General features: G+C 43.6%; 2 protein-coding genes across 5 annotated transcripts in view; both read right to left on the bottom strand.

The window, feature by feature from the left end:
- Positions 1-1,517, bottom strand: part of MIPEP (mitochondrial intermediate peptidase) — an 83,460-nt gene extending 81,943 nt beyond the window's left edge. For both annotated transcript variants that reach the window (XM_068143908.1, XM_068143919.1), the window contains exon 1: positions 1,315-1,517. In XM_068143908.1, the coding sequence (XP_068000009.1) occupies positions 1,315-1,485 (171 nt within the window). In that variant the 5' untranslated portion in view covers positions 1,486-1,517. The remainder of the gene's footprint in view (positions 1-1,314) is intronic.
- A 2,206-nt stretch (positions 1,518-3,723) lies between these two features.
- On the bottom strand, positions 3,724-13,018 carry LOC137443822 (complement C1q and tumor necrosis factor-related protein 9A-like). 3 transcript variants are annotated; one of them, XM_068143881.1, is made up of 4 exons: positions 12,883-13,018; positions 10,229-10,395; positions 6,956-7,018; positions 3,724-4,935 (listed from the first exon to the last, which is right to left on the bottom strand). In XM_068143881.1, exons 1-4 carry the CDS (start codon positions 12,885-12,887, stop codon positions 4,130-4,132), a joined length of 1,041 nt encoding a protein of 346 aa, XP_067999982.1. In that variant the 5' UTR covers positions 12,888-13,018; the 3' UTR covers positions 3,724-4,129. The 3 variants fall into 3 exon arrangements, with proteins under 3 accessions (XP_067999982.1, XP_067999990.1, XP_067999999.1); XM_068143889.1 differs by lacking the exon at positions 12,883-13,018 and adding an exon at positions 11,604-11,906; XM_068143898.1 differs by lacking the exon at positions 12,883-13,018 and adding an exon at positions 11,604-11,620 and having other exon boundaries at positions 10,229-10,420.
- Positions 13,019-14,264: the final 1,246 nt, after the last annotated feature.

Below are 14,264 nucleotides of genomic sequence, written 5' to 3'. Positions count from 1 at the left end.
CTGGGTTGAAATGAACACTGAAAAAGGTATATGTATACACACACACACAATACACATGTACCACATCACCTTGCTCTGCAAGAGACTCAAGACTGCCCCTTCACTCAGACAGCTGATGCAACGTCCTGCAATGACCCAGAGACCTCCTGGCATTCTTGCTGCCCTACATCACCATTCACCCTCCCAACTGAATGTCCTGTGAATGTAGTTCTCTTGTGAACTGGAAGTATCTTCTTTTAAGAGATAAGGTAGCCACAGACTGTCTCTTCCACATGACACTAAGTTCGATTTTTTTTTTTAATTACTACCCAAAAAATAAATTGACGTTTCCTGTACTGCATGGCCACAGCATTATTCTCTTTGCTTGGTCTCAGCATTTGCACTCTGTCACAGCCTCTTTGCAAGACTGAAATACACACCTCTCTTCCCAAAGAACTCTACATCCCCTCTGTGGACCACATGAAACCAGAACTCATTATTTACATGCACATGCACAGTATTTAACTGGATTCCTTCCTGGAGCAAGCATTACACCAGTATCCCTGCAGAGGCAGAAGAAACGTTTCCCAAACACGTGCTGGATTATAGAGGTCAGATACGTCTTCACTGAAGGAATTTCTCAGGCCCAGAGTTAAACAGTTTAACCAGCCTGGGCACCATGGCAGGAATAGTGTAGTCAGTGGATCAACACCTGGATTTTACAGGTTTTAAGCATTCTGTATGTACTGTGCCACTGAAAGTACCTATCTTGTGCTGTCCAGGGACTTGTTTAGATTCCTAGGACTCCACCTAATGCACTTCAACTCATCCTAAAAAGAAATATACCAAAAAGCCTGAGTGTCACTAATCTAGCAAACACGCTTTTTTTGCATAAGCAACTGAATGTCAAGAACAACATCCATAAAAGATGTTCAGCAGTCCAACCAATATTGAAGCACGGCCGAAGTGCATTGGCATGGCAAGGACAGATCAAAAAGGGCACAACCAGGTAAGAGCTGGGAGTGGAGAGTGATGTGTATATATTTACGTATGTTCTCTACTGAGGCACTAAGCAAATGTTTCAATAAACGAGGCCACGACTGTCGAACTCTTGAGTGTCCAGAAAACAGAATGTTTGGTTCATTAGGACTGAAACAATTCCTTACAGAGACATAACCGCCTAACCCTCCGGTAACAGCCTGGCTGTCCCCGCCGTCTCGATTTAGAAGTTTTAAATTTAAGATCCACACAGATGCAAAGCAAACCGCAAGGCTGCCGGCAGCCAGGACAGCCTCCTGCCAGCCAGCCGCCGGCCCTTCCCCTCCAGCCGCTCACCGTCTCCCTGCCCGCCGCGCTGCCGCGCAGCTGTGGCTGCTGCTTCGCATCGAAGGCGGCGCCCACCGGGCACCAACTGGTGCTGACGGCACGGCGGCACGGCCTCGCCGCCCGGCCCCGCAGCGCCCGGCCCAGCGCCGCCGGCAGCGCCTGCCGGCAGCCGGCCAGCATGGCGGAGCGGAGGAGCACGACCTAGAGCAAACTCCTGCAGCAGGCCCAGGCGCTCCGAGCTCCGCTGCGACCTCCGCGCGTCCGGGCCGAGGGGAGGAGGAGGAGCGCCGGTGGGTACAGCCCCCCGCATCCCGTCCGGCTCTCTCACTGGCTGTTTGGGGTAGAGGCGCCCTTTACCCGATCGGGCGCCGCTACGGGGAAGGGAGGAGCCTGGCGGCTGGGCGGGAGCTGCAGCTAGGCCTGCGCGGGGGCTTGGCGAGCTCGGGCGCCGCGGTGTGGCGGAGGCCCTCTGTTGTCTGAATTTATCCCTTGTTAAACCAAAGTCCATGTTAAAGCGGTTTTTTTTCGGTCTAGGTGCTTCTATGGTGCAAACTTGCGGCCTGGGATTTACAGGGGAGAAAAAAACTCCTCTCTGAAAAATTCACTTAACCCTTTCCTCTGGCATAGTGTCTGACTCCTTCCCTGTGAGTCAGCTGATGCGGGAAGCACAGCTGTTTTGCCCGAAGAAGCACACCTCACGTTGTTCATTTCAGCTCTGTGATCCATACTCGGGGTTCAACAACCTTGGGGATGTGTCTAGGTGTCCTTGCTCCCAGGCAGTATGAGGGGTGATGGGAAACCAGGCTCTAGGCTCTCAACATTATGCTGAATTTCATGATGCTGACCTGTGTCACTTGGAATCTTACAGTTTCATAGTTTCATAGTTTCATTCAGGGTTGGAAGGGACCACAAGGGTCATCTAGTTCCAACCCCTCTGCCATGGACAGGGACACCCCACACTAGATCAGGCTGGACAGAGCCTCATCCAGCCTGGGCTTAAACACCTCCAGGGATGGCGCCCCAACCACCTCCCTGGACAACCCATTCCAGGGTCTCACCACTCTCATGGTGAAGAACCTCCTCCTCACATCTAGCCTGAATCTCCCTACCTCCAGCTTCATTCCATTTCCCCTAGTCCTGTCACTACCTGAGATCCTGAGAAGTCCTTCCCCAGCCTTCCTGTAGGCCCCCTTCAGATACTAGAAGGCCACAATTAGGTCACCTCGGAGCCTTCTCTGTATTGTAGTCTCTTTTAAGAGGAGGGAGTGAGACTTACCAGCATCTTTTGTTATATTTTTAAGTTTTAGGGAAAACAAACAAGCAAAAAAAAATCACAAATTATAAATTCTGAGAAAATTCACAGAAATTAACATTTTATGGCACAGAAAATAGAGTAGAATAGAGTAGAATAGAATAGACCAGACCAGACCAGGTTTATTCTGTTCTTCCAGGTTGGTAGAGACCTTCAAGATCATTGTGTCCAACCTATCATCCAATAACATCTAATCAACTAAACCATGGCACCAAGCACCCCATCAAGTCTCCTAAACACCTCCAGTGATGGTGACTCCACCACCTCCCTGGGCAGCCCATTCCAATGGGCAATCGCTCTCTCTACGAAGAATTTCTTCCTAACATCCAGCCTAAACATCCCCTGGCACAGCTTGAGACTGTCTCCTCTTGTTCTGGTGCTGGTTGCCTGGGAGAAGAGACCAATCTCAATCAGTTCTCAAGTATGGCTGCTTCAGTGTTGATTAATGATTGCCCTTTGATTTGTGAACGTTTGTTTTTTCACTGACTAATTTTCAAGTACAGCAGCATTATGCTGTATTTTTGCACCAGCCTTGAATCTACATAGCACTTCCACCTATCACTCTGTTTCGCTCAGTTTCAGACCTTTGGCTGCAGAGACCAAAGAACCATATTTAAAAGCTGTAAAATCTGCCTGGCTGCAACAAAACTCACTTGTGCCACAGAGCAAGCAGCCCCTGTGGAGGTCTAAAACTACATTAATACCAAGTTTAAAAACTATCTTTAAATCATTGGATGCAAACCATTGAGATTTCAAGTCCACCTATGCATGCTGCCTTGGAAGTAACTGCTTTGTAATGTTCATAGAAGATGGCAGGGACTTGCATGTCATGATTAGAGAATTTGACATTATACCTTTTATTTCACCCCACTTTCTTTTGAAACATTTGTCCTTCAAAACTGGTGTAGGTTGCCCTGTGTAACTAGAGTAAGTCACCAAGCTGCCAATGTGTCAAGCCCATCACTGTATATTCTCAAGAGTTGTCCTCTCTTGTGCAGAAGCTGTTCCAGAAACAATTGTAGCCATGAAGATGGTTTAGGCAGATTAGGAGAATTTGGGATGGGGGGGAGGGGGTTGGTAGGTTTTAAAAAACAAAGCTGACAACATTTAGATTAGGACAGTTTAATAAATAAACACCTAGTATCTTGTGACTGTGACAAAAAGGCATTTAATGGAAACTCTTCCCAATATGACCCTGAAGCCTTGAGTTCTGTTTCAGCAGCTGGTCATGAAAACACAGCACAGTAAGTTGTACAATGAGTGGTTGTATGAGTGGTACAGGTAGTGTGTTCCTACACCTTCCCACTGTGATGACTTCACCTAAATAAACCCCAAACCCTCAACAGATGTCTGTGTGGTCCCAATCTGCCCTGCAGCCTCCCTTTCAGCCCTCAGCATACTTGCCTGGATGTTTTCTGCTTTCTGTTGAAAGCAGTAGAAATTGACCAGCAGATAACTTTACTAGGGAGGGATGAGGGACATAAAAGTGCAGTATTCACAGATAAGGTGAAGTTACATGGTGGGTGTTGGCAGCAGCTCCAGTGGGTCAGAAGTGCTGAACAGGAGGAACCCAGAGAAGGTGGTATCATCATCAGCATCTGCAAACAGCCCGTTGAAAGTCTCTCCTTGGTGAGCCTGCAGCCACACCTCATCTCCTCTCTGTAGCTCAAGGATGGCAGCTCCTGAGGCCTGGTCCTCTACACCCTGGTACCTGTCTACAGTGTGCAGCATCTTGATGCCATTTTTAACTAAAGCTACTCGGACGTTCCTTGAGTAGACCGTGATGTGGTAGGTGAAATAGTAAACTCCAGAGTATTTGCAGGTGAATTTGCCAGTAACTGGGTCGTAGTCATTTAGACTGTTATACAGCACTTTGTCAAACTTAATCGGGCGATTTGGGGCAGGAAATTTGGTGGAGACTGTAAGGCCGACACTGAAAGCACTCCTTGGCAGGAGCCCTGGGGCACCTACATTCCCCTTATCTCCTCTGTCTCCTTTCAAACCTCTTTCCCCCTGAATTCCTGGATTACCCTGTGGTCCAAGATCTCCAGTATTACCTTTAGGACCTGGATTACCAGGTGGGCCAATTGGCCCTGGGAAGCCAACTCTTCCAGGATGGCCAATTTCACCCTTTGTCCCTTTTGGCCCTATGGGCCCAATATCTCCTTTTAACCCCTTTTGTCCTTGCAGTCCCAACTCTCCCTTCTGACCTTTGTAACCCACTGACCCTATAATTCCTTTTGGTCCCAGTTTCCCAGGTCGTCCTCTTTCTCCTTTATCTCCTTTGTTCCCCTTCTCTTCAACAGTCCCATTGGCTCCTAAGGGGGGGGAGAAAAAAAAGAGAAAAAGACACTTTCTTGTGATCTTCCACTGGATTAGTGGGGCACAACATGAGTTTCAGCAGAAAGAATGTGTAGGTATGTGGCACATACTATACTCCCTGTGCCTACAATTTCTCATACATTTAGGTGAGGGATAAGCATAACATCTGAGAAACCTGCTGTTGTGTTAGTAAACAGGTGCCCTGGCTGAGACCAGCAAGGACAAGCTCAAAGAAAGGAAGATGTGATTTGTCTACAGGCTGGTGGTAGCACCGACAGCATACATCATCTCAGGCACAAGCACTTGTTTCAGACTTCAGCATAGAAATTCAGGAAGAGATGTTTCACAATTTATTCAGAGGAGGGTTCTATTTGGACAATGCTCAGAATTTCTAGGAGAAGGAACTTTGCTTGGCTTTTTGTCCTAATTGCTACCACATTTTCCATTTATCCTTCACCCAATTGTGGATGAGGAAGCTCAAATCCTTTGAAAAGCTGATTGCTGCACAACAGTTTGAAGGTAAAGCTCTGTGATGTGAAGAACAAATCAGCAGTTAACAGAAAAAAGATACCATAATGCTTGTATACCCTGTCAATCATGACAAGAAGGTAATAATTTCTGCATTAGAGCCTCTAGCTTCTGAAGTTAGGAATAATGCTGTATTTGCAGTGTTCTCTATTTACAACTGAGAGCAGCAATGAACAGAAAACAGGTGAGGTTGTATGGTGAGCTTCTGGGGAAAGCAGTGTGGGTCCATCTGGACAAGGACACAAGAAAAGAAGGTCACTTTGGTATCTTTAAACAACATTTGTGGCCTCATGTCTCATCTTCCTTCCAAAACTGGGGTAATTTCTAATAGAGTGGAGAAAAGTCTGAGGGGTGTAGAGCAGCTTGTAATTATTCCCCCACAATGCACATACTGCATGTTATTCCTCAAGTTCAACTTCAGTATTTTGGAGAACCTGGACACTTTTTGGCAAGCTTCCATGACTTTGGATATATACATTGTCTGTGTACAATTAGTCTCAGGATGCACAAGTCCAGAATCTCAGTTACTGAATTTGTGCAAAATGAAAGCTTGCACAATGGCTGACTCCCTATGTACAGGCCACTCTGCACATGTGCATCCATCTGACAGGACACAAGCTGCATGTGCATGGGCTGCTTAAGCAGGTGAAGTATGCAGGACCTACTATATTTTTAGGTGGATAATTTGCATCTTCTACCATTTCTTCTAAAAGTCCTTCCCCCTGAAGTTTCATATATAGTTATAGAAGCCTTACTTTCCTAAGGTATCTGCAGTTGCTGTGAGGCACAGGGGAGACCTTCTTGCTCTCTACAACTACCTGAAGGGAGGTTGTAGCCAGGTGGGGGTTGGTCTCTTCTCCCGGGCAGCCAGCACCAGAACAAGAGGACACAGTCTCAAGCTGCACCAGGGGAGGTTTAGGCTGGATGTTAGGAAGAAATTCTTCATAGAGAGAGTGATTGCCCATTGGAATGGGCTGCCCAGGGAGGTGATGGAGTTGCCATCACTGGAAGTGTTTAGGAGGAGACTTGATGGGGTGCTTGGTGCCATGGTTTAGTTGATTAGATGTTGTTGGATGATAGGTTGGACTCGATGATCTCAAAGGTCTTTTCCAACCGGGTCTATTCTATTCTATTCTATTCTATTCTATTCTATTCTATTCTATTCTATTCTATTCTATTCTATTCTATCCTATCCTATCCTATCCTATCCTATCCTATTCCTCCTCCGCAGCTGAGAGAAGCATAAGAGGTGGGAAAGGCAGGATAACAGGCTGAGCGAACAAGTTGTAGGGCATCAGAGGTAGCGGGGTAATTGGAGGTGGAAAATTCCTCCTGTCAGCATATTGTCAGCCTCTGCTACTTCTGGTGCAAGTTTCTTAACCTTCATGGTACTTCTGCTAGATCTAGAGTGTGTAGTGTTCCAGTGCTCACAAACACAAGGGCAACAGTTAATAGACAAATAATAAATGAAAACACTTCTTCTCTGACCTCGTTCACCTTTTTGTCCATCTGCACCATCTTTTCCTGGACTCCCAGGAAGTCCTGCTTCACCTAGTACAGAAGAGAAAAACAGATTTTAAACAATTAAATTACCAGAAAGCTTGGGATAAGTCCTTCTCTAATCCCTCCTCTTCAAGCCTGGCTTAAAAAAAAATGTAAAAAGTATTCTTATTCCTGACTTTCAGTGGATGCCACTGAGAGTACTTTTATCTTATGAAAAAGCTGACAGCACAGAATCTCTGCTTGATGATAGTTCCTTTTTGAGAAAGAGGGCATAAAGAAGTGGGTTATGGAGGTATGTGGAGGAGCTATACACTGATCAGGACCAGTAATGTAAAGACCTCTTGTCCTGTTGTTGCCTGTTATTTTTCCTGTTGAAAAATCGTAGGAAAAGGAGTGAGGAAGCCACATTTGGCAAAGAAGCTTTGCAGAGTCAGGAGGCCTAGTAGTGAAGCAATGGTAAAACTTTCCTCTCAAGAAGAGACATCTGCAGAGGTTTGGCCAATGCTAATGAAATATTACAGTGGAGTAATCTAAGGCATTTGTACTCCTGCTGCTTATATCTAGCATGACATGGACATTCCACTGCTCTAAACAGAGCAATAATAGAAGTAATTTTTACAGTAACATCACAAGTCACTAGGTGCCATGTGCTCAAACACCTGGATTTGCATCCAGAACACAACAGAAGAAAAAAAGAGTTGGCAGTTTGGATGTAGCCATATTCCAAGAGCAGCTCTCCAGCCATATGGTCTGGAGAACAGTTCTCTAGCAATTTTCTGTACAATGGGCACAGCCCAACATCTGCTGAAATGTCATTGACTTGTTAGGGAATGTGGTGGGTTGAAACTACCACAGGGACCCAAACTAAGTCTTGTGTATTTAATTGCAAAGGTTTATGTCCATACAGTATAAACATACAATGGAATGGTATAGTCATCCCAATTTGTTCAAACAAAGAGTAGTCAGTAGTCATCATAACAGCTTAATCTAGGAAAAAGAACTTGGGGACTTTATCAGAAAGCAGTGGAGTAAAGTGAGGACCTTTATAAGATAAATGAAAATAAGTAAGCTAGATGTTTTCCATTTTTCCAGATTTTCTGGCCAAGAGGGCAGTTAATAGTATGTGCCTACTGGGTAGCTAATGTGTGGTTTGTTTGTTTGTTTCTAGGTTTTACCTAGGCTAGGACACTGAAAGCAGAGAACCCAAAATCATTTTATAAGAGAGTTCCAAAGAACTCTTTGGCAGTCACTGAGGTAAATATATAAGTGGTTAGAATTGATCACAGGAGTCAAGCTCTCTTCTTCAATGGCCAGTGTTGGAGGAGGACACTATTCATTCTGCCCTTGATCCCAACCCTAGGATGTGTTCCTGAATCCAGTTCCAGAATCCAGCTCCTGAATCCACTTCCTGTCTTCCACTGAGCCCAGGCTCAGATTTCCCCAGTGCTTACCAGAGTACCAGTGGTGATGATGATATAATTGCCATCAAAGGAGCTGGGTTCAACGTTGTATATATTTTGGTTTATTATTATTATTTTCACTGGGTTTAGGGTTTTTTTTCCAATCCATAAGTCTATCACCCTTATTCCCTTTCTTTTCTGTTTGTGAAGGCAGAGAGGTTAATAGATCCTGGCACTCATTTAGTGGCTGTCCCAGCCCTAACCTTTGACAATTACTCTTTATTGCACAAATTACAAGTGCTGGTTATTTTTCAGCTGATCCAGTTTACCATGTAGCCATGCAAACAGTTGTGGCATATAAGGCAGAAAAGTCAAGTAGCAGGAAAAGAATATGGTGGAGGATCCTGCCTGTGCCAGCATAGCCATCAAAGAACCACACATCAAATGACACCTTCAACACTGGCTCTGCAGCATACAGTGTCCCTGGAGACAACTGCTTTTCTGGTGGAGCAGGTGATTCCGTAGTTTAGTAACCCCATCTGTTAAGACAAACCTTTCTACTACCATGAAAGACACAGAAAACCACTTCAGCACATTTTAAATTAATTTCCTTTGGACTGTTGACCTCAGATTGGTTAATGTATTAGATTATATACTCCACTGAAAAGAGGTGTGATTCACAATCCTTATGATCAGCACTTGCACGAAGAGCTTATCTGATAAGTACAAGTTTGATCTGGTTTGATTTGTGCAGCTGAGTTAGCCAGAGCCACAATAGCAGTCTCTGTGACAGGTTTAAGCCATAATTCCACCTGCACAATGCCACATAATAACTGGCCTGATATAAGGGGAAAATTTCCCCCTCCAAAATTTTGTGTGTCAATTTGAAGCAGCAGATTTTTACTTGTCCTGTGCTTTGCATTCTGGGGTTGTGTGGCCTCAGGTGAAGTGTTATATGTCTGTATGCCCACAGACTCATGATCTTGTGCAATCCTGGCCGTTGTCATCCCAAGGCTGAAAGTACTATGGAAATTATTAGCTTTAGCATGCTGAGAAGATCACACCTGTCTACAGTATCACACACAAATCTCTATTATAGCCTGTTACAGCAGACGTGAATCCTACACTCTTTTTCATAGTCTCTGTTCCTAAACTTCCCCCTAGTGGTTCTTAAATTACAGCAAGGAGGTGCCCTTCAAAGCAAGACCTACAAATGGAAAATTTAGGAAAGAAGAAATATTCTTACCACTGCACAAGATATCAGCAGTTCATAGATTCATAGAATGGTTAGGGTTGCAAGGGACCTTCAAGATCATCTAGTTCCAACCCCCCTGCCATGGGCAGGGACACCACCCACTAGATCAGATTGCTCAAAGCCCCATCCAGCCTGGCTTTGAACACCTCCAGGGAGTGGGCATCTACAACCTCCCTGGGCTGCTTGCAGTGAGGTGTCTCACCACCCTCACTACAAAGAATATCTGTTTGTTTTGTTTGTTTGTGTTTTGGTTTGGGTTTTGTTATGGTGTTTTATTGCTGGGGTTGACACTACAGAAATATAGTTGCTGTTTCAGAGATGTAGGAGCAGGTTTATAGGCTTTAAAAATTTCAAACAGGCATGAACATATTCCCCAAACAGAAGGTAAAGTCTTTCATTTTTATCCCACGACATCTTCATAGTGTGAGCTACCTGCCTTTCTTCATTATGTCTTTCTTTATGCTTTCTTCTTCAAACACATAAATGGAAAATGTTCTGAAGGCTAGGCAGAACAATCACATTAATGCAGAGTGACTATAGAGAGCTTTGAGAAGTAATGGCATTGTGTTTGATACATGAAACCATTTATTCCAAGCACAGTACCTGTGTCTCCCTTCTCGCCTTTTGAACCATCACGTCCATCACGACCAGGTACACCATTGTGCCCAGGATTGCCAGGGATGCCAGGATACCCTTGGGTGCAGATGTCCTGCTTTTGTGTTTCTGCTGTGCTGACTACAAGAGCCAGCAGTATAATCCAGCTCTTCATTCTGTAGATAGATTATATGATTTTGGCTGAAAGATTTAAGAAAGCAAAAGCACCATGGCTTAGATCTACCTTAGAAGGGGATGGGGAAGGGAGGAAAAGGGAAATTAGTTTTCACCATGTCTCTTATTTTTGTTTTGTTTTATTTATAGGTCTCTTATATAACATTAAGTACAATCCTGGAGCCTACTGAGTGCTTTTCAAAAATTTAATGGGAGTATCAGCCATAGCATCAATAAACATTTGAAACATTAACTCTTCTTTACACAGTTTAAAATAATACTTAATTCTCTATTATTTGGAGGACCAGATTCTGCTTCATATTTTCCTGTGCAGTATGACTTGCAGAAAAGATTGACTCTGCAAAAGGAAATTTTGATGTAAGTGGTTGGTGAGCAGCTCAAAGTCACAAAAGCTCTGGGGAGGTTTAGAGCTGCCCCTGATATCCTTAGGATCTAGATATCAGACAAGAAAATAACAGCTCATTGCATCCCTGAGATTTCCATACTGTTCTATTTAAACCGTGAGGGCTTTGACAAAGCACAGACTTCATTTACTTGGCTGAACTTAACCCAGATTTCAAGATCATAATAAAAGGGCAGCTCAGGCAAAGTTATCTACCCCTAGCTTCCCAAAAATTACAGCAGGGAGCATGCAGTCTCAGCAGCTATAAGGCAAAGAACCAGGTGTCATATTCCAATGAAAGCTGTGAAACCCCAGGGTCTGGCCAGTTTACAAAGGAGTGAATGGTCCAAATTTGGGGGTGATGTAGTTAGGACTAGCGATCCCACATGCATGCACAAGGGTTCATGTGATGTTCTGTTTCTCTGGGCTATAGTTTTCTTTACATCTAGGCATTCCCCTTTTTCAGAAATTTCTTTGTGCATCCATCTAGTCATTACAGTGCCCATAGGGAAGCTGTTTCATGGCCATTGCTCCCTTTTGAGGCCATTTGAAGCCCCTTTACATCTTCCAACTTCCTATTTCAAAGAGTCATTAGCAAATAGCATCTTTTGCAATTGGAATCTGTAAAGAAACACTTTTTTGCTCTAATTTCCAACCTTTATCATACCATTAATAACCCAGCATCTATCCAACATCTTCTTAAGGGAAAAATAATATAATTGAGCCAGTCAAACAGCTCATAACCAAGAAGAAACAGAGGTCTTAATGCCCACTTCACAATCCACATTTCTCCTTGCATCTACTCACCAAAGCACAGTTGTGCCTCTCATCTCCCAGGAGCTGGCTCTAGTGCCACAGGAGGTGAGCTAGGGCAACTCAACCCCCTAATTAAGCACAAACCAATCCCCTCTCTTTCTCTCTTTTTTTTGTTTCCCATTGAAGTTAGTCATCTGCTGGGTTAATAAGTTGTTACTTAAAGTGCCTCATGTATTTGTTCTCTCATTTGAGCATCCCTCCTGTACAGTATCTCTGAATATAGTCCTACCAGAATGCAGTAATTCTTACTTCTGGACACAGCTGGTATAAGGGCAATTAATGGGGAGAGATTAGACTGAGCAACAAAAATAGATTAATGCTGATTCTATTTGGAATTAATATTCACAAATGTCTGATGCACATAAGCTTGGGTTATATAGCTTAAAAACTTTTACAGGTAAAAATGACAAGCAAAAAGTAAATGTTAATTAATTGGCTTTTGATTTGGTTCTTTAATGAGAATACTTAATACTAAGATCAGTATTAATTTGGAAGCATTACCTAGGAATGACTAAAAAAATTATGTCTCCTGTTTAGTCTCTTCACTATTTCTCAGTCTTAGAAAACAATGCACACAAATATCATGTAGAGGGAGACTTGTATGTTATCAATGAGAGTAGTTACACCCTGTTAGCCATATTCAATCTAAGTATTCTTTTAACTTAAGGTAAGCACATTAAGGGAGGCATATTCCTTAATCTTTTTCTTCTATCTTCAGAAACATTCCCCATTTTGCAACAGTTATGGGAAATATGATTTATAGTGCATTTGCCAATAGTCTGCAGAGAGATACTTGACCACGTAACAGCAAAATTCCACTTTGTCTGCTGCTGCTAGTTTGCACTAAAGAAAGTTGAATATAGATTAAACATTTTCTACTTCTGAGCTATATAAATATTTGCTGCCTTAGTCAAAGGACTCTAGAGGAGTACAATAAGAAGCACCCTGTATGGTAGCATATGGTGCAATCTATGTCAAAGTCTGACAGTCATAGAATCAATAAGGTTGAAAAAGACCACAAAGATCAAGTCCAACCTGTCACCCAAAACCTCACGACTACTAAACCATGGCACCAAGTGCCATGGTCCAGTCCCCTCTTGAACACCTCCAGGAGTCCTGTCCACTGACAGAAAATCCAATTCCCAGTTTTCAAGGGAGTGTTTCATGCCTAAGGAACAGACAGTTTGGCCCCCATACATTCACAAGCTGACAACATCAATATCACCATCAACACCATCATCATATATATATATAGGATCTTTGATCTTACCTCATTCACTTTGTACTTGCAGCATGTTTAGACATCTTTAACCAGAGTATATAAAACCTTCATGTGAAGCAACGCATGCTTCAAATATGTGCCTTGAGGACAGGCACTTGTTTGGTCACTGCATTCTCAAAGGTCAATGATTTAACTTTGAGAGCTGTTCAATAATTAAAACAGAGGTTTAGACTGGAATCAGGCATGTTCTCAACATTATTGTGCCACATAAACGTGTAACAAAGCTGGTTTCCTGTCAAACAAGGGACAATGGAATTAGGAACAAAAAAGAGTATAGAAATTAAAAACACTGCTATGAACAAGGCATTACAAAATGAAAATAAGTAACAAAGTAACAAAGTTGAAGTTGAATTAAAGTAAATAAATAACATAGTAAATGAATGACAAAGTAAATGAATGACAAAGAGCTTCTCAAGTGTAATTTTAAGCTCCCATCCTGCAAGCATCAGTCAAATCTACTGTGCTGCTAATTTATATATTATTGATAACTAAATCTGAAGAAGCTATCACTTGATATGTGTCTTGGCTGTGTCTTCTTGAATCTATTGAAACAGCTGCTAAGGAGTAGTGGAAGTAAAGCAACTGAGCGTATGCTGGTCATGAGCAGTGAAGGATAAGACTAATAGTAACAGGAGTGAACGTGTTATAGGAAGCGGCCTTAATTCACCTCTTTGTGACAGATAACGCTGTCTGAGGGCGTTCCCACACTGCAAAGGTCTGACATGTGTGATCCTCGTATCAAATAAGGTAGCCTCAGCACAGCTGAGCCAGGAATGGTTTGTTCTAAGATCTTCACCACCACCCTGTGGCAATAAGAAAATAGTGCAAGCATTGTGGTGCCCTGGTTTGTATCTGGGACATTTTAGCTACTGTGCTCTGAGGAAAAGGGAGGACAATGAGCAGCAATTAGCTGCTCTACTTGAATGAACTTCTGTAGCCAAATTAACCTCGCTGCTGTGCTAATTGAGAAGAAATGAGAACCATAACAAACAGTCCATTTCTCTTTACCTGTTAGGCACCATTTTCTAGGGTTGCTTAGTCTTGGCCTCCCCTCACACTTCAAAAGTTTGAGTCATTGAAAAATAGCCCACCCTGCCAGCTTGGTGCTGTGCCCTCAGTGATCTGTCCTTCCATGCAGAAAACCTGGTCTTTTTGATGAACCTCCCTGGCTGCAGAGTGCTGGGAGAGCTGGTGGCTCTAGGGGGACAGCCTAGGGGAGCAGCAGGGGCTCACAGGGATGTGGTACTCACAGTGGCAGGGCCTCCTGGAGTGGCAGAGTCTTTATGCTGGCCTAAAGGGGCTGTGAATTTTACAGTGCAGCAGTCATGGCCTGTTTATCCCGATCCTGAGGGGAGAATTACATAATTCAT

The sequence above is a fragment of the Melanerpes formicivorus genome, unplaced genomic scaffold (genome assembly GCF_026170545.1).
Source record: "Melanerpes formicivorus ecotype bairdi unplaced genomic scaffold, bMelFor1.0.p_v2 SCAF_1, whole genome shotgun sequence".
Lineage (NCBI taxonomy): Eukaryota > Metazoa > Chordata > Aves > Piciformes > Picidae > Melanerpes > Melanerpes formicivorus.
This window is presented reverse-complemented; position numbering and strand designations above follow the sequence as displayed.